This window comes from Pisolithus orientalis (assembly GCF_024613125.1).
Source record: "Pisolithus orientalis strain OTSU chromosome Unknown F5J12scaffold_9, whole genome shotgun sequence".
Classification (NCBI taxonomy): domain Eukaryota; kingdom Fungi; phylum Basidiomycota; class Agaricomycetes; order Boletales; family Pisolithaceae; genus Pisolithus; species Pisolithus orientalis.
Genome location: NW_026260790.1, coordinates 1,178,998 through 1,202,686, shown reverse-complemented (window position 1 = coordinate 1,202,686; position 23,689 = coordinate 1,178,998). Strand labels below are relative to the sequence as shown.

At 50.2% G+C, this 23,689-nt stretch overlaps 10 protein-coding genes across 10 annotated transcripts; 4 read left to right on the top strand and 6 right to left on the bottom strand.

The window, feature by feature from the left end:
* Nucleotides 1-1,261: 1,261 nt before the first annotated feature.
* On the bottom strand, nt 1,262-2,415 carry F5J12DRAFT_573220 (uncharacterized protein). The gene is made up of 5 exons (XM_051740118.1): nt 2,172-2,415; nt 1,965-2,110; nt 1,823-1,902; nt 1,758-1,772; nt 1,262-1,690 (listed from the first exon to the last, which is right to left on the bottom strand). The coding sequence occupies exons 1-5, from the start codon at nt 2,192-2,194 to the stop codon at nt 1,445-1,447; spliced, it is 510 nt and encodes a 169-aa protein (XP_051601558.1). The 5' UTR covers nt 2,195-2,415; the 3' UTR covers nt 1,262-1,444.
* Nucleotides 2,416-5,388: 2,973 nt separating this feature from the next.
* F5J12DRAFT_718596 (glycoside hydrolase family 61 protein) lies at nt 5,389-6,632 on the bottom strand (the record flags this gene model as incomplete). Its single annotated transcript, XM_051741119.1, has 6 exons — nt 5,389-5,534; nt 5,606-5,708; nt 5,758-5,993; nt 6,057-6,201; nt 6,256-6,402; nt 6,498-6,632. The coding sequence occupies 6 exons, from the start codon at nt 6,630-6,632 to the stop codon at nt 5,389-5,391; spliced, it is 912 nt and encodes a 303-aa protein (XP_051601557.1).
* Nucleotides 6,633-7,290: 658 nt separating this feature from the next.
* F5J12DRAFT_781918 (ArgJ-like domain-containing protein) lies at nt 7,291-8,916 on the top strand (the record flags this gene model as incomplete). The annotated part of the gene is made up of 8 exons (XM_051742641.1): nt 7,291-7,321; nt 7,391-7,770; nt 7,979-8,055; nt 8,169-8,259; nt 8,318-8,409; nt 8,460-8,736; nt 8,765-8,792; nt 8,858-8,916. The coding sequence occupies 8 exons, from the start codon at nt 7,291-7,293 to the stop codon at nt 8,914-8,916; spliced, it is 1,035 nt and encodes a 344-aa protein (XP_051601556.1).
* Nucleotides 8,917-9,150: 234 nt separating this feature from the next.
* F5J12DRAFT_573437 (uncharacterized protein) lies at nt 9,151-10,165 on the bottom strand. The gene is made up of 6 exons (XM_051740120.1): nt 10,137-10,165; nt 9,987-10,081; nt 9,800-9,933; nt 9,663-9,742; nt 9,598-9,612; nt 9,151-9,540 (listed from the first exon to the last, which is right to left on the bottom strand). Exons 3-6 carry the CDS (start codon nt 9,924-9,926, stop codon nt 9,265-9,267), a joined length of 498 nt encoding a protein of 165 aa, XP_051601555.1. The 5' UTR covers nt 9,927-9,933; nt 9,987-10,081; nt 10,137-10,165; the 3' UTR covers nt 9,151-9,264.
* F5J12DRAFT_823000 (uncharacterized protein) lies at nt 9,950-11,321 on the bottom strand (the record flags this gene model as incomplete). Its single annotated transcript, XM_051745370.1, has 6 exons — nt 11,280-11,321; nt 10,616-11,222; nt 10,533-10,568; nt 10,385-10,462; nt 10,131-10,324; nt 9,950-9,985 (listed from the first exon to the last, which is right to left on the bottom strand). The coding sequence occupies exons 2-6, from the start codon at nt 10,929-10,931 to the stop codon at nt 9,950-9,952; spliced, it is 660 nt and encodes a 219-aa protein (XP_051601554.1). The 5' UTR covers nt 10,932-11,222; nt 11,280-11,321.
* F5J12DRAFT_573415 (uncharacterized protein) lies at nt 11,025-11,537 on the bottom strand. Its single transcript, XM_051740119.1, has 2 exons — nt 11,280-11,537; nt 11,025-11,222 (listed from the first exon to the last, which is right to left on the bottom strand). The coding sequence occupies exons 1-2, from the start codon at nt 11,433-11,435 to the stop codon at nt 11,118-11,120; spliced, it is 261 nt and encodes an 86-aa protein (XP_051601553.1). The 5' UTR covers nt 11,436-11,537; the 3' UTR covers nt 11,025-11,117.
* Nucleotides 11,538-13,940: 2,403 nt separating this feature from the next.
* F5J12DRAFT_781914 (uncharacterized protein) lies at nt 13,941-15,732 on the top strand (the record flags this gene model as incomplete). The annotated part of the gene is made up of 7 exons (XM_051742640.1): nt 13,941-14,183; nt 14,316-14,394; nt 14,478-14,620; nt 14,690-14,766; nt 15,179-15,297; nt 15,427-15,439; nt 15,582-15,732. The coding sequence occupies 7 exons, from the start codon at nt 13,941-13,943 to the stop codon at nt 15,730-15,732; spliced, it is 825 nt and encodes a 274-aa protein (XP_051601552.1).
* Nucleotides 15,733-16,092: 360 nt separating this feature from the next.
* On the bottom strand, nt 16,093-18,280 carry F5J12DRAFT_904992 (arginine biosynthesis bifunctional protein ARG7; the record flags this gene model as incomplete). The annotated part of the gene is made up of 6 exons (XM_051748604.1): nt 16,093-16,128; nt 16,187-16,466; nt 16,538-16,629; nt 16,691-17,544; nt 17,612-17,710; nt 18,232-18,280. The coding sequence occupies 6 exons, from the start codon at nt 18,278-18,280 to the stop codon at nt 16,093-16,095; spliced, it is 1,410 nt and encodes a 469-aa protein (XP_051601551.1).
* A 128-nt stretch (nt 18,281-18,408) lies between these two features.
* Nucleotides 18,409-19,270, top strand: F5J12DRAFT_822969 (uncharacterized protein; the record flags this gene model as incomplete). Its single annotated transcript, XM_051745369.1, has 4 exons — nt 18,409-18,522; nt 18,647-18,897; nt 18,950-19,043; nt 19,108-19,270. Coding segments are annotated over exons 1-2 (193 nt in total), but the record flags the coding sequence as incomplete, so codon positions are not given.
* On the top strand, nt 18,942-23,208 carry F5J12DRAFT_781912 (putative zinc-finger of transcription factor IIIC complex-domain-containing protein; the record flags this gene model as incomplete). The annotated part of the gene is made up of 16 exons (XM_051742639.1): nt 18,942-19,043; nt 19,532-19,679; nt 19,726-19,810; nt 19,860-19,944; nt 20,038-20,121; nt 20,200-20,283; nt 20,432-20,782; nt 20,841-21,056; nt 21,107-21,351; nt 21,380-21,433; nt 21,641-21,789; nt 21,918-22,189; nt 22,264-22,393; nt 22,523-22,744; nt 22,915-23,097; nt 23,144-23,208. The coding sequence occupies 16 exons, from the start codon at nt 18,942-18,944 to the stop codon at nt 23,206-23,208; spliced, it is 2,475 nt and encodes an 824-aa protein (XP_051601549.1).
* Between the last annotated feature and the right edge of the window lie 481 nt (nt 23,209-23,689).

Below are 23,689 nucleotides of genomic sequence, written 5' to 3'. Positions count from 1 at the left end.
GCGCGGCGGCCTTCACCTCGGTTTGCTCCCAAAGGGTCTATTGAGTCGCACCAAGCCAGTTCCACGCTGCAGAGTTGCTAGTCAAGTGTTTGGCACTACAAGAAACCGCAGCGAAGAGCGAGTCATTGGGTTAACCAAACCAGAAGGATACCAGAACCCCTAGCGCGCAAGGCGTCATATTTGGGGAAAAGATCTAGGGTACGGAAAAGAACTCAGCTGTGCCGAATATCTGTAAGATGGTGGTCAGTCCGATGGAAGCGGCTTCGTTCGAAATGCTGGAGGATGTGGTATTCCAGTCGGAATTTGTGCACTACCAACAGTAACACATGTATGAGCAGAAGGATGGCATGCAGAGCGCAACAAATGCAGCGAGAGTCAATCACCGACCAGGCCTGCTGGACGACCGACTAACGACGATGCAAATATTAACGATCAGACGCCCTGAGCTTTCTATGTAATTCGTACCTTGGTCACTTGGGGATCCCGCCTCGGTCAGTGCTGGCGAAGACGCACTGATCTCGACGAACGAGTCCTCGCAGCTGTGAAGGGGATGGAGTTCATGTGATGTCTCTCTCATGAGGCAAATGACGAGATTTCCTAGATAGAAGGGGGGATTGAGGGAGGATGAACGTATGCTTGATTTCATGCTGACACTCAAGGCCATTAAATAGTTTCCCCAGTATTAAAGGTTCATAGCCTGCCGAATCTCGCATGAGCACATCGCCAAGTCCTGTGGAGTTTCCGATGGAAAACTCCTTGCATTTGAAATAAAGGACAATCTGGCCTTGTTTTGATAGTAGGAAGGAAAGTGGTAGGTGGTTGATCGTCGTTTCACAGTTGTTCCGGGAAAGGTGAGTGCATTGCTATCAAAAGTAAGTGTATCCATGAGAACACCTCCATGGACTCTAGGAGCCATTCAACCTATTCAAAAATGGGCTTAAAAAGCTGTTCTGTCACGTTCAGATGCATTATGCCACCTGGGAGGGTGTGATTATTGAAAAATGGCAAATGTTGGTTTTTTTTCGCTAAGGAACCTTGCAGTCGAATCTGAGAGGTCCAGATTCCAAATCTGAAGAAATTGGGACTGAACGACTCGAGTTCGGGAATGTGGTGGATCCAGGGGGTCGGGGTGTAGGTGGAAAAAAAGGGAGCGACGTTGACCCGGTATGCATACGTACTATCATAATGCCAGTGCGGGTGCGAGTGGGAAATTCAAAAACCTCAAGGTAGGATGGATCGTGTGTAGACAGGAGTAGACAAATCTAGACCCCGGTTCTAATCGAATGTGTCTACTTTCCTATACCGTCTCTACTAGTATCGCGCTTCGACTCAACTGATCAGCCCGTCCGTCCGTAGAAAAAGCACGAAGAAAAGCAAACCTGCAACACTTAAGCTAGAACCAAAGAACAATAATTAAGACTACTTCGTAGCAAGTGTCTCTTTCCTAGGGGTTCTCGGACCCTGTATCACCAAAGGTGACCTCGATTAACCCAGCCTTCCTAAGATTCAAAGAAGATGGGTCTTTTACTCCAGCCACTATATCTCGTACGTCACGATGCTTATCAGAAAGCCATATAGCTCGCAGGATCCCACAGGATTCGACAATGGGCTGCCTTCCAACTCCCGAGTCGTAGGTCAGGAGGAAAAACAATACCAGTAGGATGATGGAAGCAACTAAACCCACAGAGGCCTGTAGCATAGCGTACAGGAGGAAAATGAGTCAGCTGATACCTGAAAAATAAACGTGATATACCGACCGGTATGACATTTATCTGTGATTACAAGTTAATTTCGGCTATCGAGCAAGAGAGCAAATGCTCACGTTTAGAAAAGGTGGGTACATAGAAACAAAATAGGAGGCCATTCCGGTCTCGATCTTGTAGTAACCAGTCACAGTGAGAACTTCGCAGTAGAAGTCCGGTCAACTTCAAGCCAGAAAACAACCGGAGCGTCGATAGACTTACCAGCCCATGCGGCAGTACTTGCTACTTGCGCCACAGAGGTTTCAAGGTCATACAGTGTAGGAGAGGACATCGGGATGATGCTTCGAACGGTGTTTTGGTCGAGAGCCGTAGCATAGTAATGCCAGCCCAGAAACTCCATCAAGGACCTGCGCATATCGGCCATCCGTCAGAATAGTCATCTCATCTGTTGGGAGCGTTAATACTTGCTCATCCAAAAGCTCAATAAGCATTCTGGCTCTCCACAATGGGTGGGACCGTAAAAGTCATTCGATACAGCAGATAGGTTCCACGCGTCACCAAACTGTGAGCCTTGTAAGCATCAGCATGCCTGAGTGAAGCCTAGTGTTGTACCCAGTCCAGTTGGGGGTCAGGATTCCCTGTTGAATTGGCCAGCTAAGGTGTCCATGTCGAGCTGGGAGATGGAGATAGGGGGTCGACGCTTTGGAGGGTACTTGTCAAGGCATCAATAATCGTAACTTGATGCGTTGTAGATAGAACGCATGTCATGATTTGTATGGACACTGTTTCAGTTACATTGGCTGGAGGTCCCAAACCCCTTTCATCAGAATAGTGAGAGCCAGAGAAAGGTCAGGACGTACATCCACCTGCAGTAGAGCGAGTCTGAGTGATGTTGAAGATCGAATCCACCTGTTGTTACTGGCATCCAGAATCGGCGGTGTGGTAAGAATCGTGACTGCCTTTCCCCTACGCTTTCCATGAGCAGCGAGATAGCTTGGCCTGACTCAAACGTACATATGCATGGACCGCATAAGCCACATTCTCATCTGGTATATAGTCAATTCCTATTCCGCTACAAGGTCGAACCAAAACATACAGAGGCCGTAGATTGGAGAATAGGTCACAGGTGGTTGGCTCCCATGACTCGTTGATACAGTATAGCTCCCGTTTTGTGTGGGATTCAACGTAGCACTGACGTTGGAGAGAGAATAGCACTGCACCGAACGTGACCGCTCCAGCCGTAGCATTCCCAACGACAAACGATTCGCCTACTATCGTCTCGTACAGGGTAGCATATTGAAGCCCAATTTTTGGTACTTCAGGGAACCCCGCAACTGTTCGGACGAGGGCTGCTGCACCGTTCCAATAGGAGTCGAGGGACAGGTCTGTCAAGTTTAGCATCCCGTACTGTACAGGTACGTCGGCCATTCCTGAGATCGGAAGGAAGGTCAATAACGAAGACGAAGTGACATGGAAAACGGCAATGGCTCCAAGATAAAGTGTAACAAGAAACACATCGCATGTGGCGGCTTTTACCTTGGTTTGCTTCCAAAGTGTCTGTAAAGCCGCGCCAAGACCGCTCCACGCAGCAGCCTTGTCATGAGTGGCCGTCAGTGTTTGGCACTGCAAGAGGTCGCGGCGAAGAGCGAGCCGCTGGGTTCAACCAAACCAGAAGGATGCCAGACCCCTGATGCGCAAGGCGTTACATTTGGGAAAGAGATCCAGAATACGTAAGAGAACTCACCGTGCCGAATATCTGTAAGATGGTCGCGAGTCCGACAGAAGCGACCTCGGGCGAATTAAGACTGAGGGTTACGATAATATGTTGGTCCAGTTTGAATGCGTGCGCTACCAACAGTAACACATGTACTGATGACCAGAATGACATGCAGTGCGCAACAAATGCAACGAGGGTCAGTCACTGACCACGCCCGCTGACGACCGACTGACGGCGATACAAATATTGATGATGAGACGCCCTGAGCTTTCTGTGTAATCCGTACCTTTGGCATATGCAGATCCCGCCTCAGTCAATGTTGGCGAAGATGCGTGGATCTCGACGAACGAGTCCCCGCAACTGCGGAAGGGGATAGAATTCGTGTGGCGCCTCTGGCATGAGTCCAAATGGCGAGATGTCCCAGATAAGAGGGGCAGGCAAGAGACGACGGATGTATGCTTGACTTCATGCTGGAACTCCAGGCCTATTAAATGATCTCATGGTAAAGGCTCACCACAGCCTCGTCCAAGACTCAAGGGGCGACTGATTGAGCATTCCCACTTGTGGAGAATCGAGTGGCCGACCCTTCACAGCCTGTCCATCTAGTACGTATGGGCACGTAATAGGATCCTGTGGTGTTTCCGATGCGAAGCTATTCCTTGCATAATTTGCAGTCAAAGACTCGTTTGATTAGGAAGGAGAGGCTAAGAGAGTTCTCACCGCATCCTGACACAACCTTCGCATGTGTGCCCGTTTCGGTCTCGTGGGAAGTACTCAATGCACACGCGCTGTCGCTGTGAACAGAGGTTGTGCCAATTGGCAAGAAGGGTATCGAAGATGCATGGCCGATAGCTCGCACTGCGGACGCACTTCTCCGCGTGCACGGTCGCCCTTCACTCGATGGCAAAGCACCGATGACAGTGGCGGCGAACGAGACCAGATGGGACTCTCTTGATGTCCGAAGACAGCGTTGGCCGATCACTGTAGAATAATCAAGCAATGGCCCAAGCCCTACAAAATTTCAATATCTCGGCGTGAACTACTGAGTATGAACTTGAGTACTGAGCAAACACTCATTATTATGGGCTTGGAAATGGAGCTCTATCTCACTAAAGGCCTAGGTGGTGACACAGACCCTTCCGTCTGTGCGGTGGTGAACCAGAATATCTTCAAGAGGTTCTACGAGCGGTCGCAGTTATCTCTTCGTCGGTAGAGGCTCTCAAAGTTCCTGGTGTGCGAAGCGTTCCATCGCGGAGGCACGATTGAAAGCTCTGATGAGACATCATTGTGGACATATGTCTTGTAAGTACTTTACTTCCATAAATGCCATCTTTTGCAATCCTAGTCAAGCTGGACTACGATGCTTCCTCGAATAATCCTTCCCTCCTACCTTCAGTCAGCATACTTCTGCGGCTATAGGTATTTGCCACTTTACTGTCCAACACTCCGTCTTCCATGTTAACCTGTTGTATGCCTACCGCGGCGATCCGCATAGAGATGGACGTCACGTGTGGTACTGATTTACAGACAGGGTCACCTCATGTCAAGAGTTACTGTCAGTATTGTTCTCCCGCTGGGGGGACTCAGCGTAAAATAAATCATAATAACACGAGGGAGTGAGCAGCACGACCCGCGCACAAGACCACGATCACTGAACGACGACACACTGGCAGATAGGATATGTGTCTGGCTAACGACAGAGAGCGGAATAAGCTGGCACACGAAATTACCCGCGGGATAATTTTGCATGGCACATAGGGCCTTCTAAGCTTGCACAGCAAGCAATTCGGTTAGACATCCGTACCGCAGGACTGACGCCACAGCATGTGCAGACTGCGCTGCACCCAAGTCGCCGATGACACGGGAATGTAACACGGTGCTGCTGCAAACAAGGCACCAGAGCGTTCAGCAACGCCACCGCCTAACAGATCCATGTTTGTGGTCTCAGGTTCGTGACTCGTTTCACCACTATGCATGTAGGGTTGGAGCGAGAAACCAGCTTACATGTCTGGCTTCCTGTGGATGGAGACGAAGGTGGGAAAGTTGATGTGGCATCGGGGACGGAGGAGAGGAAGTGGAGGACGGCGCATATACGGAAGATGTGTTAGTGGGTACTGTTAGATAACATGAGGGAGGGTATACAGAAGCAGTAGGGAACACAATAGTGAGGTGGTGGCTACGGTACTTGGCGTCCCAGGGCCGGAACTAGAGCCAGAGTCAGATCTTCCATCCACAAAGGCAGCAACAGGGGGACCGGGGAAGGTGTAGTTGATCGGAGGGTTGTAAATCTGTTTTTCCGTCAGCACGCGTGTGTAGAATTTGGGTAGTGATACGGACATTGGGTGTGTATATTCCAGCTTCCGTATCGGTGTAGCAGCCTGGGAATTGACACACCTCGTTGCCCTGCGGAGCACCAGTGCCTGAACCTCCGATGCTCAACTGGATACAGGCAGGGTAGAACTCGGCACCGCCGACAGATGTGGCAAGTTGAAGGGAGATGATTTCGGAGCGTAGCAAGTAATCCCCAGGCTGTATGTTGGAGGGTATGGTAACATTTGCAGGCTTCCCAGCGACTGAGAGTCAGGGAAGAAGACAAATGAGACCCGATCGACAGCAAGAACAGGCGTGTTACAAACCCAGGTTAGCTAGATACCAAGTGTCACTCGTTTCGAGTCCAAGTTCGGAGATCTTGAACCACTCGGCATTCGCGGAATCGTAAGAGGAACAGGAGCTACTACACTTGGTCATGTAATGCATAATAGGTCCGACGTTGTGTGGCCACTACGTGAACGCATTACTTGCAGGAGTGGATACGAAGTCAGTTTTCTGACACACATTTGAATCACCAGTAGAGCCGCCGACCCAATAAATGAGAATTTGGCTACTGGGGTTAGCATTGGCGACGTCTGAAGCCTCCGTGGCGTTCATTCCGCAATTCAATGACGGATTAGTAGCACCTTTAACAGGATCGATAGTCGAAACCTGACCAAGGTGCATTTGTTAGATTGGCTGACCAAGTCCGATGAAATGATCCCTTATCCCTAGGACAATTTTGGGATACTCGGAGGGATCAGTACCTGTCGAATGACACTAGGATTCGTTGTACCTCCCGGGATGTTGCCTTCATAAGTCGTCCCGTCGATAGTGACGGACCCTACAAAACCATGTGCCAACACAGAAACGGGAAATAGCAAAAATAAGAAAGATGCCATATTGAAGGTGATCATCGTTGGAATGTCAATAGTTTAGCTGCTCAAGAAAATAAAGGCAGAAGAAAGTCCGCTCAACGAGTAGGTTGGGATGCAACGAATGCGATGGGACAGTAGCGGAAAAGCACGACATTGGTCATGCCGCTCTTATCAAGGGGCGAGATGAAGGCATGGTGTTGAAGCACTGGAAGGGCGTGGCGATGTAGAACAATGGATTATGGAAGCAACTACGCAAAATGGCACGCACCGAACTGCCGCATACATCACAAGGTTTGACTCGGATAGTGAAGTCGAGCGTGCGCAATACTAACGGATGCTCCGCGGCGTAAACGCGAGGTTTGTATGTGGAGCCTCGCGGCAAAATCCTCTTGAACTTGAGGTTCGCAGTTCACAAAAGCATAGCCGAAAGTTGAGCCTTTCCGTTCAACTGATCTATGCATCTAGGGAAGTGCGCAGCTATGCGACGCGGCTGTTGACAGCTCTTTCGCACGTGAGCAAGCCCTACCATTGCCAATAAGTGTTTAACCGAGCGCGAAAGGAGTCTTGCGACAAGTCACGTCCAAACGGAGGTTCCTGTGGACTGGTATTCCCTCCAGATTGATGTAACCCGCCAGGAGTCACCACAGCCTTGTCCAAGGCCCACGATTGAACATTTCTACTTATGGAGAATCGAGTGGTTGACCCTTCACAGCGTACGTGTGGGCACGTAACAGGATCCTGTGGTGTTTCCGATGCGAAGCTATTCCTTGCATAATTTGCAGTCAAAGACTCGTTTGATTGGGAAGGAGAGGCCAAGAGAGTTCTCACCACATCCTGGCACAGCCTTCGCATGTGTGCCCGTTTCGGTCTCGCGGGAAGTGCTCGATACACGCACGCTGTCGCTGTGAAGCCAAGGGGCAAGAGGGGTATCGAAGATGCATGGCCGATAGTTCGCATTAGGGACGTACTTCTCCGCGTGCATGGTCCCCCTTCACTCAATGGAAAAGAACCAATAACGATGACGGCGAACGAAACTCTCTTGATGTCCAAAGAAATCATCAGCCTCAACCTTCCCGTAACTTCCACCGTCAACGTCATCAACACGCAATCGGACCCTTCCTCGCCCACATACGTAGTGGCATTTACACCCACGGAGTGGGCCGTGCGTTCACGGCTACAGATACATTTCCAAAACTGCGCGTGAGGATGTTCCAGATTAACGGTTCTACATCTTTCTACATACCACATAGCAGGAATGGATAAGAGGGTAGGAATAATTCATCCGCATATGGTGAGGCCAGAGTCCATGCCTACTTTATCACATGTTGCGCTCCTTGGTCTCATACTCACTAATGCACCAGTCCCTCCAGTGTCCGCGCAGTTTGCAGGAGGCTCTGAGCTATGCCGTCGACCGAAGCTTTAACTCAATCTCTATGGATTGGGACATGTCAACCAACGATACCAACATCGCTCTGGCGAATGGGGCGCGCCGGAAGAGCAGAACAGCAAGATCGATGGGATTGATGAGAGGACAGATCCGAATGCATATCGCATTTTTAGGGACGAATTAACGGTATTTGCGACCGATCTGGCGAAACTGGTGGTGAGGGACCGTGAAGGCACCACCAAATTTGCAGAAGTATCCGTCGAGGTATGTGTTCCCCACAAAATGGTCTCACTGGTTCATAGTCTGATGCGCAAACGAACAGAATGCAGCATTGTATGCTGGCGTGCACTACGTGGCTTCGGCCATCTCAACATCCACACTTGTCAAGACAGCTCTCTACGGCAACGATGCCAAGTGCAGTTACCCTTCGACGTCATACTTTCCACATGCGTCCCTTGACGCAGTAGCTCAGGTCACATCCTCACAGGCTCAGTGACCCTCAGAATCGCGCTAGACCCAAGCACCGTAAGCGTCTCGTTTGTCCCCTCGCCGCTTGCCAATTCGATACCTACCCACCCTACCCCGCTACCCGTCTTCATCGGCGGCGGGCCCGCCGGTGTCGGTGGAGCACCCGCATCGAAGGTGTCGGGACAGGAGGAGTTAGGGATCGTGGTGGATCCAGGTGATCAGGGTGTAGGTGGAAAGAAGGGAGCGAGCTATTGGACCTGTGATTTTAGTGATGTGAGTATGAAGACCTTTCTATGACAAGCATGTGATCTCCATCGTTTTCTTTAGGAGTATGTTAGGATCGATGGAGATTATCGTCGTTGAGCGGCCCAGTGCACATACGTGCCGCATGCAGGTTCGGGTGAAGATATCGAGATTGAGAGCTCGGAGGCGAAAAGACCCTCGAACATGTGAAAATGAGTCCGGGGCTCAGTTGTGTCTACCTTCGTATGCCATATCTATCGTCGCGGACAACCGAACACCTCTACATGCACCTCCACTCAACCAGTTGCCTCACCTGTCCACATGTACCTAACGACAGTGACAACAGGAACTGCTGCGTCCCGACATGTGCACAGTAAACTTTCTTATAAGTGTAATACCTGGCTTTTGGAAGCGAAAACTTCTCTGGGATCCCAACCATCAGCGTAGTGCGATGGGAACAAGTCGACATCAATCATCACGCTTCGATAGAAAGAACGGCTGCGCAGCCTCCAGAATAAGTACAGTGCAGCGTATGTATGTGGCACGTAGTATTCGATGTTAACATGTGTTAGAGCCCTTTGCAGGTCTAACTTCGTCTTCCGCCCCTTCGGCGCCAAATGCGGTGGTACAGCGAAAGCCAGCTTGTCTGAGATCAACCGACGAAGACTTTGCTGCCGCAACCTCGTTCCGTATCGCGTCATGACGGCTGGAAAGCCACATCACTTGCAGGATGCCACAGGAGTCTACATCGTGTTCATTATTGACTCTCGGGCTATGGATCAGGAACGAAGACAACGCCAGTAAGGCGACGGAAGTAAACAGGCCGATGGAGACCTATTACACCATGGCGTAAGGAGGACAAGTCAATTGATACCAAAAAAATTAACGAACCTGTGTGAGATTTATCTAGGACTGCGAGTGAATATCCGCGATCAAGAAAGAATTCGGATGCTCACATTCAAACGCAATTTGAAGGCTGATTGAACAACGGAGGAATTTCCGGTCGACTCCGTGTAGTAACCAGAAGTGGTAAGTACTTTGCAGTGGAAGTCCAGTCAGCGTGAGAATAACCGTGGTGTATCAATAGACTCACCAGCCCACGCAGCAGCACTTACCACATTTCCCACAGCGGTTTCGAGGTCACTCAGTGTGGTGGAGGAGGTCGAGCCCGGGGCTGGGTTGAGGGCCGTAGCATTGTATTGCCAGCCTAGAAGCGCCATCAAGTACCTGTATCGGCCATCCATCAAAATGACCATTTGTCGCGGGTACTAAATACTTGCTCATCCAAAAAGCTCAAGAGGCAATCTTGCTCTCCACAATGAGTGGGACCATAAAAGTCAGTCGATATAGCAGACGAGTTTCATGCACTGCCGAACTGTGAGGGGTCCTTGTTAGTGTGAACATGCTCTACTGAAGTCTAATACGTTTACCCAATCTAGTTGGGGGTCAGGATTCCCTGTTGAGTTTATCTGCCAAGGAAGCCACGTCGAGTTGGGAGGTGGAGATACGGGGTTGACACTGAGGAGCGCGCTCGTTGAGGCACTAATAGTTGCTTGTTGGCTCGTTAGCGATAGAACGCATGTCATGGCTTGGATTATCACGATTTCGGTATCATTTACTGAAGGTCCAGCACCCCTTTCCTGAGAACACGGAAGGCCGGAGAAAACTCAAGACTTACAACCATTTGACGAGTGGCGAGTCTCAGTCATGTTAAAAGTTGATCCACTGTCGAGATTTGCATCCAAAATAGGAGGCGCTGGCGAGAATTGTGATTGCCTTTCCCTAGAGTTCACGTAAGTAGCGAGTTAGCCTGGCCTGACTGAAACGTACGTATGCATAGAGCACATTGGTCACGTTCTCATCTGACATACAGTCAATTCCCGTTCCGCTGCAAAGAACGAAAACCTACAGAGACCGTAGACTGGAGAATAGGACACAGGGAGTTGGTTCCCGTCAGTCATCGATATAGTATAGCTCCCGTTCTGCTCGGGATTCATCGTAGCACTGATATTAGAGAGAGAGTAGCATTGTGCACCGAATGTAACTGCAGCAACCGTAGCATTCCCATAGCCTAATCTCTCTGACGACTTTGACAACGTCTCATACAGGGTAGCACCCTTCAGCCCGGTTGTGTCTAGTTGAGGATACCCTGAAATTGATCGGATGAGGGCTGTGGCAGTGTTCCAAGAGGAAGAATTAAGAGGTAAGTCCACCAAGTTCAGCATCCCATACTGTGTGGGTACATTCTCCACATAGGTGTTGTCGAACGGCACAAGGCTCAATCATGCACCCGAGGTGACATGGAGAATAGTAATCCCTCCCAGATAAATTGTGACGAGGAACACACCACGTGGGGCAGCTGACACCTCGCATTGATTCCGAAGGGTATTTACAGCTGCCCCAAGACCGTTTCACGCCCCAGACTTGTCATGAGTTGCTGTCAGCGTTTGGCACTGCAAGAGGTCGCGGCGAAGAGCGAGCCGTTGGGTTAACCAAACCAGAAGGACGCCATACCCCTGGAGCGTAAGGCGTTTTACTCGAGAGAAAGAAAGCATGTACACATAAAAGCTCACCGTGCTGAATACCAGTAAAGTGGTTGTGACTGTGACAGACGCGACGTTATTTGAGATGTTCGAAGGAACAACGACATTTTGCTCCCGTCGGAATTTATGCAACGCCAACAGCACAACATTTATGATGACGAGGTTGATATGGAATGCATAGCACATCCAAGTATAGACGACCCATTTATTCCAGGTCGGCCAGCACCCGCGGGACGAGGACACTAATAATATTAGAGTATGAGACTCTCCAGGACACTCAGCACATATGCCTACCTTGCGGAGAGTTGGACACTGTCATGAATCGAGAATAACGAGGCGGATCAGACCGAGGATAGCGATGGTAGGAAGGAGACCTGCGACTGATTTGGAGCGGGTCCTGAGTAGCACTCCCAAGAGCTTTTAAGTCGCTCAAGTACTATATCCTCGGTAAGGCTTTATAGCACCCCTCGTCTATATGGTCCTATCCAGAAGCACCAAATCGCGTGGAATTATGTTCAAACGTTCACTTCGCAGCAAGCTGAACCTTGCTGAACTGCACGCGTGCAGACCATGAGGGTCTGCGAGGTTGATGGTCCGCTCGGGCGCTTTCATTATCTGGCACGAACTCCATCCGTCTCGGATCACAAATCAATAATGTCTATCCCGAGTGGCAGCCTACCGCCTTTCGTACAGATCCATTTAGTGCTGGTGCCGGGAACCAAAGACATACGAGATAATACTTACAGTAGACTTCCGGCTATGGGAGATTGGGATTTCTCGGGGAAAAATTGAGGGGAGTATGAGAGGTTGGGAAATGAAGAAAACGACAAAGAGTTTACAGACCTGGGCCTAGTGGGGTCCAGGATCAGAAGACTTGCGGTCTGACCGCAATTAGCGCTCTATTACGTAAGCGACTAACGGAGCGCTGCATGATGGTAAGCCGCACATTCTACTACATGACCTGCTAATTTCCGCAAGCTGACGAGCAGGAGTGATCGTAACCACCATGCAAGCCGCTCTCGTACATGTCGTAGGGTACTTTCCAATTAGAGTGTGCTAATTGCTGCCTCCTTGGCTGATGGCGCCCATGGAATGGAAAACCCGCGGCGACTACATGGTAGAGTTTCACGCCTCGAGCTTCGTTTCATGATCGGGAGCACCGCGACATGCCTATAGATATGATGCCTGTTGTCCTTCGGAGTCTGCTGGGTAAGCACTTAGGCTATGCCACCTACCGACACTTACATGCTCTTGAAAGGATTTATCATCGTATGTATCGGAACAAAGTATTCTATCACTGCCCGTGTCTGACAGCGGTCTTTCTGTCAGGTGCGTAAGAAAGTGAACTGCGTTTTGGTTTCCGGATTGCTCTCAAACTTAAGGCTTGGGCCATTGCTTGATTATTCTGTAGTGATCTCACGAAAATTACGGCAATAGCGGTAATTTCAAGCTGGACTCGTCCTTCTCTCAAAGTGGTCCATGGTGAGGGAACGTGATGGCTGAGAGATTGTCACGACTCAATGGCGCTGCGACCAAATTTGGGCTACTTCTCGGGTAATTTTCATGGTATCGCTTCGTGAGTATGATCTATCAGTGATGTGAACGAGTAGGTCGACTATGTCCTTCTGTTGTGTTTGTAAGTGCCAATTTGCAGTTTCTCATCGGATTTTTCCTCTCTCCTTAGCTGGCCACGGATCAAAGCGACGGCAGCTGCCCACCTTGTAAGTTGAACATCCTATGTGACCACATAATATTGACTTGAGTCCCTGTCTTAATCACCCGCCCAAAGCGCTCGTCAAATAGACTGGTCACACGCAAATTCAAGCGCGAGAACTCATGTCTTTGGTCTTCTAAATCGATCCCTCTACCTGCAATACTTTCCTAAGCATGCAGTATGCAGTATGCACGTGGCCAGCAGTCTCTTTTCAGTGACTTCGATAGTTATCGTGAATCCGATATGACCGGCCTGGAGCGCCTGGATGGTGACGAGCCTTTGGAAGTTGTGCGGCTGCCATCTGGCCCCTTCGGACAAGGTAAAATGGACAACCGTTTACGTTCGAGATGAAATAAGAAGTTCCTGGTTAATCACCGCTTGACCAAGCACACACATTGAATCCTCGATGCCAACCCACTCGAGGATAACGATTGGCCTCACATCCAGCATGTGGCCTGCACATCCGGCATGTAGCCTACGAAAAGCGTTCAGTGCATGCACATAACTTTCGCGGGAACCACTGCGCTGTTTGACGTCGGGCCACTGCCGGGTGGTCTGTGGAAGAACCCGGGAGCTCTATATTTTCAAAGTCTAGATCAACGAAACGAAATGAAGCCGAAGTTGCCTGTAACTTGCTGTAAGGTAGGCCGGCATAATACGTTCTGCTCCATCATACCCAGGTTTGCGTTATGGTAGATGGTCATTTCATGTTGGAAATGCTGAAAGAAGCCTCCCTGATTTCATTTTCCAGGGATGGGACCAAGTGTGCTGGATCTTGAAAGGCAAGGGATAAGTGCAATAGAAGTGGCCTACGGCGGATATGTTGTAACCAGGAGTTGGCAATAAACCACTTCCTAGTGCTCATCGATGGTTAGTAGTAGCCCTCGTCCTTCCACACTGCTTGCTGAATCGCGCTACCGCATGCGGATGGTGATGATAACTGTGGCCCGTCTGTAAGCTCGGCACCACCGCCCGGGATGCCACCGGTCTCGAATGAACCCTACACAAGTTCCCCTCCGATCTATGACGTCACGAGTTACCCCGCAAGAATATCTGAGTGGAAGTCTTGTAAAGCAGGAGGCATTGCGATGGAGTTGTGGCGGAAGCGCGTGGTGCAGACTCGCCCACAGTACGGGCATGTTACAGTCAGAAGGCTACTCGGTTTGATAGCTGAGCACATACCCACCACGCAGACTAAGTTTGTTGAAGTCTCCGTTGAGGTGCGTATCTGGTAGAGGTGTAGCCTTTATCGGCCGGCTTCATAGTGTTCCTTCTGATCATGTCATACGAGAGATGATGAACTAATGTGAATACCTTTCTGACAGAGACGATGACAGATCCATTTGTTTCAGTATTGCTCGACTTCGGCATACACCTCTCATTATCTGTCGATGTCGATAGAAACGCATGAACATGAGTACCCTAATGGCAGTAAGTGCTCGCTAACCTGGCTGCTGTGTTCTGACTTCCAGCTATGCTGCGGAGTTCGTCACGCTGTCAAACGCAACAACTAGGTTGGCAAATGCTACTTGTGTATGAGAAGACACCAGTACAAATCTCCCAGAATGTTGCGGTTGATGCGGTTACATTTGGTGCACAACGATGTTCTCTCTCCAACGTCAGCGTTACGATGAATCCCAGCCAGAAGAGGAGCTATGTATATTGTGTCAGCGACTGATGGGAAACAATCTTCTATGACCTACTCTCTAATCTATGGCTTCTGTAGGTCTGGTTCGACTTTGTAGCCGGACAAGAATTGATTGTATGCCAGATAAGAACTTGGTGCATGCGATCGGCGGAAATGTACGTTTCAGTTGGGCCAAGCTAACCCACCACCCATGTGAAGTCTAGGGAAGAGCAGTAACGCTTCTCGCCACTCCGCTTATTTTGGATGCAAATAACAACACTGGATCAACCTTTGAATTCACTATGACTACCCTCGCTTCGAATGGCTGTGAGTCGTAACCCTTCCTCCAGCTCCCTGGGAGGTCAACTCAACGAGTAATCCTGACCGCCAATTAGATTGGGTATAGCATAGCTTTAGTCGAGTATATTTTCGCTAAAGAGGCTCATTCACAGTTCGGCGATACATGGATATCCATTGCAACGCATGCTCTGTGTAGTCCAACCTCTCGTGGAATTCCAGAATCCGCCTTATACGAATTTGATGAGCAAGCATTTTTCACTCATGACAACTGGTCATTTTGATGGACAGCCGATATAGGCACGTAACGCAGCTTCTGGGCTTCGGAAACACTGTCTCGACATTCTCCATAATACTGTATGACTTCGAAACCTCTGTGGCGCAAGCAGAAAGTGCTGTCGTATGGGCTGGTGAGTCTCTTGACACTCTGGTTGTTTTCAGGCTTCCAGATGACTGGACTTCCTCTGCAAGGTTCTCACTATGTCCCGTCACTCCATGAATTCTACCGCTGAAACCTCCCTTCTTATTTCAAAATACAGCCTACATCCGAATGTGAGCGTTCGATCTCTTTCTCGATCGCGGAAATTCACTCATAACCGCAGGAGAATGTCACGCCAGTCTGTGTACTACGTTTAATTTTCTGGTATTGGCCAACTTATTTTCCACCTGCACGCTATGATGTAGGCATCCGTAGGTCTGCTTGCCTCCATCATCCTACTGGTGTTCTCTGTCCTGATTTACAGCTCCGGGAGTTGGAAGACAGCCCATTGTCGAATCCTGTGGGATCTTGCAAGTGGTATGGATTTCTGATAAGCATCACGAACGGGATGTGGTCGCAGGAGTGAAAGAGCCGTCTTCTTTACATCTCAGAAAGACCAGATTAATCGAGGTCACTTTTGGTGACACGGAGTCGGACAAATAAGTGGCACACGATAGGCTGCGCACTATCTTGATTATCGTTCTTGGGTGTTGTAGGTTTACTCATCTTGATACTTTTCTATGGACAAACAAGCCGACGAGTTCAGTGCGGTGCGTCCCGAGCTGCTCGGCGTATCCACGACAGTAGGGATGGTATACGAAGGTAGACACATTCGATCAGAGCCGAGCTAACTCTACTTCTTAGATTTGTCTACATACGATTCAGGGTTTTTGAATTTCTCACCCGTGCCCACGCCCTCCACTGGCACGTACTTGAACTGGGTCGCTCAACTACGATAATCTCCATTAATCCTGACATATTCCTATAGCGAACAATTGAGATCAGCACATCACGTCGCACAAGTTCTTCAACACACTCACATAACTAAAATCACACGTCCAATATGTCGCTCTCTCTTTTCCACCTACACCCTGCCCCCCTAGATCCACCACGATCCCGAACTCATCCTGTCCTAATATCTGCGATGCGCGTTCTTCGTCGACACCAGTGGGTTCGCCGTTGATGAGGACGGGTAGCGGGGTAGGGTTGGTAGATGTCGAGTTCGTAGGTGACGAAGGGACGAACGAGACGCTTACGCTGGTTGGGTTGAGGGGGGTGCTGAGGGTTGCTGAGCCTGTGGAGGAGAGAATGCGGCCCCAGCTGGTGTGTTGATGAGGGTGGGAGGAAAGGATGTGTGAATAAGGTACGACGTGAAGGATAATTATACTTACTTGGCATCTTCACCATAGAGTGCTGTTTTAACGAGTGCGGATGTCGAGATGGTCGAAGCAACACAGTGCGCGTCGGCGTACGATGCTGCGTTCTATTTGTTCGTGTGTCAGGTTATAAATCGGTAAGAACAATATTTTGTGTGGAACACCTGCCTCGACGGATACTTCTACAAATTTGGTAGCGCCTTCACCGTCCCTCACCACCAGTTTCGCCAGATCGATCGCAAACGTGGTCAGCTCGCCCCTAAAGATACGATATGCTTCCGGATCTGTCCCTTCATCAATCTCCTCAACCTTGCTACTCTGCTCCTTCGGCACGCCCGCTCCATTTGCCAGAGCGATGATCGTATCGTTGGTGGACATGTCCCCATCCACAGAGATAGAGTTAAAGCTTCTGTCGACGGCATAGCTCAGGGCGCTCTGCAAGCTTCGTGGCGAGACCGGTGCATCGGTGAGTATGAGGCCGAGGAGCGTAGCATGTAATGAGGTAGGTATGGACTCTGGACCTGCCACACGTGGATGAATCATTCCTGCACCCTTGTCCATCCCTGCCATGCGGTATGTAGAACCGTTGACTTGGAACGTCCTCGCGCGTAGTTTTGGAAATGTATCTGTCGTCATGAATGCCCGTGCTGTAGCATCCCATGCTGTGGGTGTAGATGCGAGGGCGTACGTGGGCGACGAAGGGTCTGATTGTGTGTGGATGGCGTTGATGATGGCGGTTATGGGAAGGTTGACGCCAATAACGCCTGTCGACATCACGAGGGTCTCGTTCGTCGTCAGATCCTTGCCATCTGGTGGGGGGAGACCATGCACACGAAGAAGTCCATCCACAGCACGGACCATCGACCATGCATCTTCCATACCCTTCTTACCTGTAACAGCGTTGGCGCAGCCGCTGTTCACAACGACAGCGCGTGCACGTCCATTCGATTTATCGAGTACGTCGCGTGAGACCAGGACTGGTGCAGCGCGGAATGCGTTGAGGGTGAAACATGCTGCTGCCGCTGTGGGATGTGGTGAGGTGGATAAGTACGATGGCGAGGTCCTGTGGCGGGTTCGGCTGGTTCGGACGGGTCTTTTTGACGCCCGCGTGGATACCTGCGAGGAGGTAGCCTTTTGGGAGGAGTTCTTTGGGTATCGGGGAGTGTAGATGATCCTTGGAGGGGGTAGCTTTGGCAGGTGAACGTTGTCGTCGTCGTGGTCGTCGATGAGAAACGTTTAAAGAGTCGAATCGAGGCCCTTCGAAATGTTCGCCATCATCGGCGCTGTGGTCGTCGTCGTCGACTGCGAAAGTTGAACCGAGCTGTGGAAATTCGTGACGACTCGCTTTGAGTCGGAGAAGTTGCCCTACCGCGTATCTAACTCATCGTAATAGACCGTCAAAGTATTAGATTGGCTGTTGGACAGACACCAAGACTAGGAAAACGAAAACTGTCTGTCCTGAGCCATCACTCTCATAAGCCTTAGCTATTACGCATAATAAAGCTACCTGCTGACGAAGGGAGTGGAATGCTTCGTTGTCATGACTGACATCCGTGCATTCAGATCTCCAACTCGCCGACATTCAAGTGCTGAACCTCGAAGTAGTCGTATTTGCAAGTTGCCCTTGCGATTTCAACAGAGTGAACCGACAGTAGTAAAGCGATGTTGGATTTCCAATTGTACCAAGCCAGTTGCATCCACGATTGCACCTAGCGCAAAGATTAAAAGGAAAAAAAGAAACCCTGGTCGCTCTGCCATCGCTCCGTTACTCGAACGACGTCTTTGAAGACGACGACGAGTGCAGCTCAACTCAACTGCATCGACGGCATGGCATCCGCACAAAACATGAGACACCTTATATAGAGGTGACAGCCACGTCACGGCTGACTCGTCTGTGACATACCGTCACACATTCCACCGAAACCACGCTCCCAACGCACCAGACGATCATCGACGCCGTCCGACACATCCTCAAGACACTGAAAAATGGGATCAACAAGGTCAGTCACCGTCACTATCGACATCTGCAACGATTGGGTTGGGTTATCAAGTCGTTGGAGATGTGCAGAGGATGGATGGCCGCACCCGTGCATAGATGAAGACCTAGGCTGACGATAGTGATAGACTCTACTGCAAGGGCCGGGTTCTCGGACACAAGCGTGCAAAGCGCAATTCTCGTCCCAACACCTCCCTTCTTCAAATAGAGGGCGTAAACAACAAGGAGGACTGCCCAGTTCTACCTCGGCAAGGTGGTTCCCCTCCTCTCCTGCAGAGTAACCTATGTTCTGACGATGACTGGATGAATAATAGCGCGTTGCATACGTGTACAGAGCTAAGACGGAGGTGCAGGGCTCCAAGATACGGGTCATCTGGGGGTGCGTCCACCTCAATGCTCTATTCGATTGTTACTTGACCGGATATGACCAGTCGCGTCACTCGTCCGCATGGCAACTCGGGCGTCGTGAAATCAAAATTCAGCTCTAACCTTCCACCACGGGCGTTCGGTGCTAGCGTGCGCATCGTACGTCTTTTTCTATGTTCCTTGTTTCCGGCTATCGTTGGCTGACCGGCCGTTGGAATGCCAGATGCTCTACCCGTCGAACATCTGATTTATTCTCTGCATATCCGACGCGTTTTTCTTTAGTCTCTGCGCTACTTGTCAGAGGTATCCCCTGCTTAGATGTATGATCATCATGTCGTATGAGACACATGCATATACAACCAATACAAAGACCCAAAACATATGAGTGACCTGCGTGTGATGATGTAAGCATGGATCCCGGCTCGTTGACTCGGACGACGACGGTGAGCTGAAGAGGTGCAGTACATAGGCGTAGCGATGACCGACCCGATCTACACTGCGCTGACGCTGTCTACTGTCATTTCACACCAAAACTGTCTCGAATGGTCGGACGATGGTCAACTCTGTGTTCTCACTAAATCAGCCGTATACATCTTGGTAGGCGCAGCGTCCTCCTCGTTCATTCGCTCATCCTCGTCGTGAATCAGACTCCAGACCATGGTATTGCGTTAAGCACTCCCCCAGATGTCAAGGCACCCATCGACGACCAGAGCAGCGCGAAACCGCTCGGGTGGTATAAGACCATGATCGACATGTCCTCTCTGTCCATGCGCGCGTGGGCTGAGCTATCTGACAGTACGTCGTTTCGTCTCGGGGTAGTTTGGTGATGCTCATTGAGTAGGTTGGGGAACTCTCAGTCTGGGCTCGTTAGACGTCGCCGTCCAAGCAGTGACGTGTTCTCCGAGTGGACTGTCCAGTCATGGGCGGTACGTCTTTGTTACTTACCATCCCACACAAGTATGTATACCCATGTAGATGTGTCCTCGCGGTACTCAATACGAATATGGAGGTTACGCTCTGGGAGGGAACAAAGAATCACTTAAGGGGAGAATGGAATATGGTAGGTTCCGCATCTCAACTTCTCGTCTGCAAATGGACGAGGTGTAAATGGTAGAATAATCGACGTGACTGTCTCGTCGCTTTACTGGTATAGATCGAACACGTCACTGACCATCTCGTCGATACTGTCACATTCAACGGGACTAACCACGAAGAGGGTGTGACTCGTCAAGAGGAGGTGCTGAACGCGCAAACGACATGTTGGCCTCCTCCTTCTGCCTAGATGGACTGATAGGTTGATTATATGCCCGTCTAGGTATCGCATGGTCTGCTCAACCTGATTTCGGGATATCCCCTTCTCTGCTACTGGATGCCTCCCTCCTTGCAATGGGAAATCGAGGTGGGTCAGTCACGCTGCGGAGGTAGGTATCACCATAATTTCTGTCGGCACCCCATCCACGCGGATTCATTTTCTTATTCTACTCATCATTCAGGTTCTCTCGTTCTCATGATCAGAGTGGTGAACCTGCCACCACGGCCGTTGTAAGATTGGAGATATGCGAAGCGGTGGATCACGCAATTGGCGTGGTCTAAGTGGGTCGCATCGGGTGCTAACAAATGTCAGGGATGCTTCCAATTCATGCATACACGTGCGCACTGTGCTGACCGACAATGAGACAGGCACTACGATCCTCGCGTACGCTATGTCCGATGGCGGAATCGGCTTGCTTCAAGTGTCTCAGACACTCGAAGCTGCAGTCCCACTCGACGCTTTTGTAGACGACTACAACGTCGAGCGGCATGTACGCGTTGATGTGGAGCAACTTCGGGAGTTTGCAGTACCGCCTGATAAGAGGGGAATAACTGCTATGAAATGGGTGGATGTTCCGGGTCGGAATGTAGGAGTTTCTCCCGTTCTTATGACTTTACCTGACTTCTTTTCTTATTCTTACACAGCCGATTCTCGTGGCGAAGCAAAGCTGGGACCATTCACCTTTATTCCCTTCCTCCCTCCCCCTTCCCACCTATGCACTCGCCAACCCATTGGTACGGGTCAAGAAGTCTCTTGATCCAGATACAACGATCGTCAGCCGGATCGTCCTCTTTGACTCCCGTTTCGGGGTTATTCTACGCGAGAGATCGAGATGCCCTCCTTCTCTCTCTCGCGGATGGGTCCGTTCATGCGATACTTGGGTTTTCGTCTGAACCTACGTGGGACCCAGTCTCAACATCCTCATTACCATCTTCGTCCACTACGGCGATGGTCATCGATGAAGGAGAGCAGGGAGACAGGCTCAACTAGCGGAAATACTACCACTGCAAACATGGGAAGCGGAAACACGCCAACTGTTAAGGACACGACGATCACGAGAACCTCGGACATGCCAATCACATCTGGAATCCTCACAAAAGTCTTCCCGTTCCTTTTTCGTCCGCGCACACCAACATACCAGCCCTGGAGGCTTAAGTATGCCGGATTATATGGACGTGAACAGGATCGATGGGTTTGTTCCGTATGACTCGTGTGGAACGGTGGCGTGGATATATGAGTGCGTACCATTTCTTATATGTTTCTTTTTGTGTTGTCCAAACTTTCTGCTGGTTGGCGTATGACGTACGAATTTCACAATTTACTTCTGATGTTTCTTTATCTTGTCACTCTCGTTCTTATTATGATGGGTGGCTGAGAGTCAGAGGGTCAGACAGTGCTAACGAGCGGCATTACATTTCTCCGTGGTTCGCATGGCACATTGCAGGGTATCGAGACCGACCGATTTCAGCTACAAGCATGAAGCGAAACATTCCTGCGTCTTGTTGGTCACGCCATTCTGGTCGGCCGATGACCATTGGGTGATGAAGATGGTCGAGGAGAAGATGGATAAAACCGGAAATGGCATGCGGTGCGGTAATTATACCTTTTCTTTGCTCTTCGGTTAAGGTTCTGATTTTTGACATGTGAACTGGGTTGGCTTGGATGGGTTTGTGTTCGTACGGTGGGATTCTCTCCTCGTTCTCTCCTCCCCTCTAATGCAGCGACGAGGGTGGCACCGGTGCACCTCCTGCGGGGAATATTTTTGCAGTTGGCAGATACAACCCGTTTCGAGCGGCTATGTCGGGCTTTGTTGAACATTTTGGATCGCGATGTACAAGAAGATCCGAGTACAGCCGTCATCATCCCTGAATGGACGAAATCCTATAGCGAAGATATCAAAATCCATCTAAGAAAAAGTCTCGCAACTCATTTCTTTGGTTGGGGGAGTCTTTTGAGAATCAGGATGAAGTTGGCTTTGGCGGATGGATGTTGGGTGCGTGTGTTTCTTCGATTTTCATCCGTATCCTGCGTTTTGAAATACTCATCTCTCCATTTACTTGTGACTAGAAACTATGCCAAGACGCCGAGATGCGCAATGAATGTGGACGGGTTGCCTGCGCCCAACTAGCTGCAATATCTCATCGTGTTCTACGAATTCTTGTCCGTCATCTTACGGCCATTGTCACGACTCTAAGTCGTAAGTCCGCTCCACTGTCTCTTGAGGACAGATTCGTTGGACTAACCATCTAACTTGCATACCGTGCACATGTTCATATACTCGCACACATATGAATAACCGGATGTGGCGTGGGGTGTATTGTTGTAGCGGTGGACGTACCATATGTGTTGCGCGTCGTCGTGCAGTCACTTCTTCCTGGATCGCCCTTAGATCTGTCGAGCGAAGCCCAAGCATTGTCCGACAAGGTTAATGCGATGACCGCAATAGAACCGGGAGGAATAGGATTGCATGAAATATGTCCCGCCTGCCGCGTCGAGGTGCCGTTGCAGGACATCACACAAGCGACATGTCTCAAGGGACATACGTGGAGTGAGTTGTTTATAACTACCATTTATTCCTCCGCTTTCTCACTGTATCTCTTCTTGATGTTCCGCTATTGCTCGCGACTGGTCGTCATGTGCCATGCGATGCGGTTCCTGTCCCTGCTCTTTGTTACTTTTTCGCCAAAATGTTTACCCTCTCGTGCATGCCCGCGATAGCCCGTTGTTCGGTAACGTCCTTCATACTATCCACTGCGATGGTGAGAACGTGTATCGGATGCAACCGCAAAGCCCTTCTGCCGCCCTCGCAAAGCTCTCCAGATGAGGGCGAGAACGATAGCTGGATGCCTGTCGCTGCGCGGAGTTGGGTCGTTAAAGAACTGCTTGAAGCTGTGGACAGATGTCTGTTTTGTGGGAACACTTTTGTACGAATTGTTTGACTTTCCAGGTGTATGGATGGATCGGTCGATGGACAGGGGATGGTTGGGCGAGAGACTGTCAAGGAGACAATAAGTTATGATATGTCTTTCATCTTTGCCAGGCAGGGGACCCGTAACTATTAACGGAAGGATCCCTCGTGAAAGATAGCACCATGGCCGTTCACTAGCAACTAGTGAGCTCGCGATCTTGTGTAGAGTGAACATGGCCTTCGTAGCGATCACGTGAACCTTACATAATCTAAGTCGGCCATACTTAGATTATCTCCTGAGTGTCCTCACCTCTTCGTCTTCGACTTCATTGTCTGCGCTCGTCTGTCGTCTAACTCGCGTACACACCTTTCGAACTTCGCTCTCCCACCCACCTCCCTATTCACACTCTTACTACTTTAGCGTGAGTGGTCGGTCTGGTGGCCTCCCGCCTTTCTCTTTCCACTCGTCTGCTCACTCACGCTCAGAAGGCCACTCCCCATGCCTCCAATTCTTCGCGCGCACGGCCTTCCTCGTGTGCTGATCACGTGACCTCCTCTATGCTCACTCCTTCAGCAACGGATCAC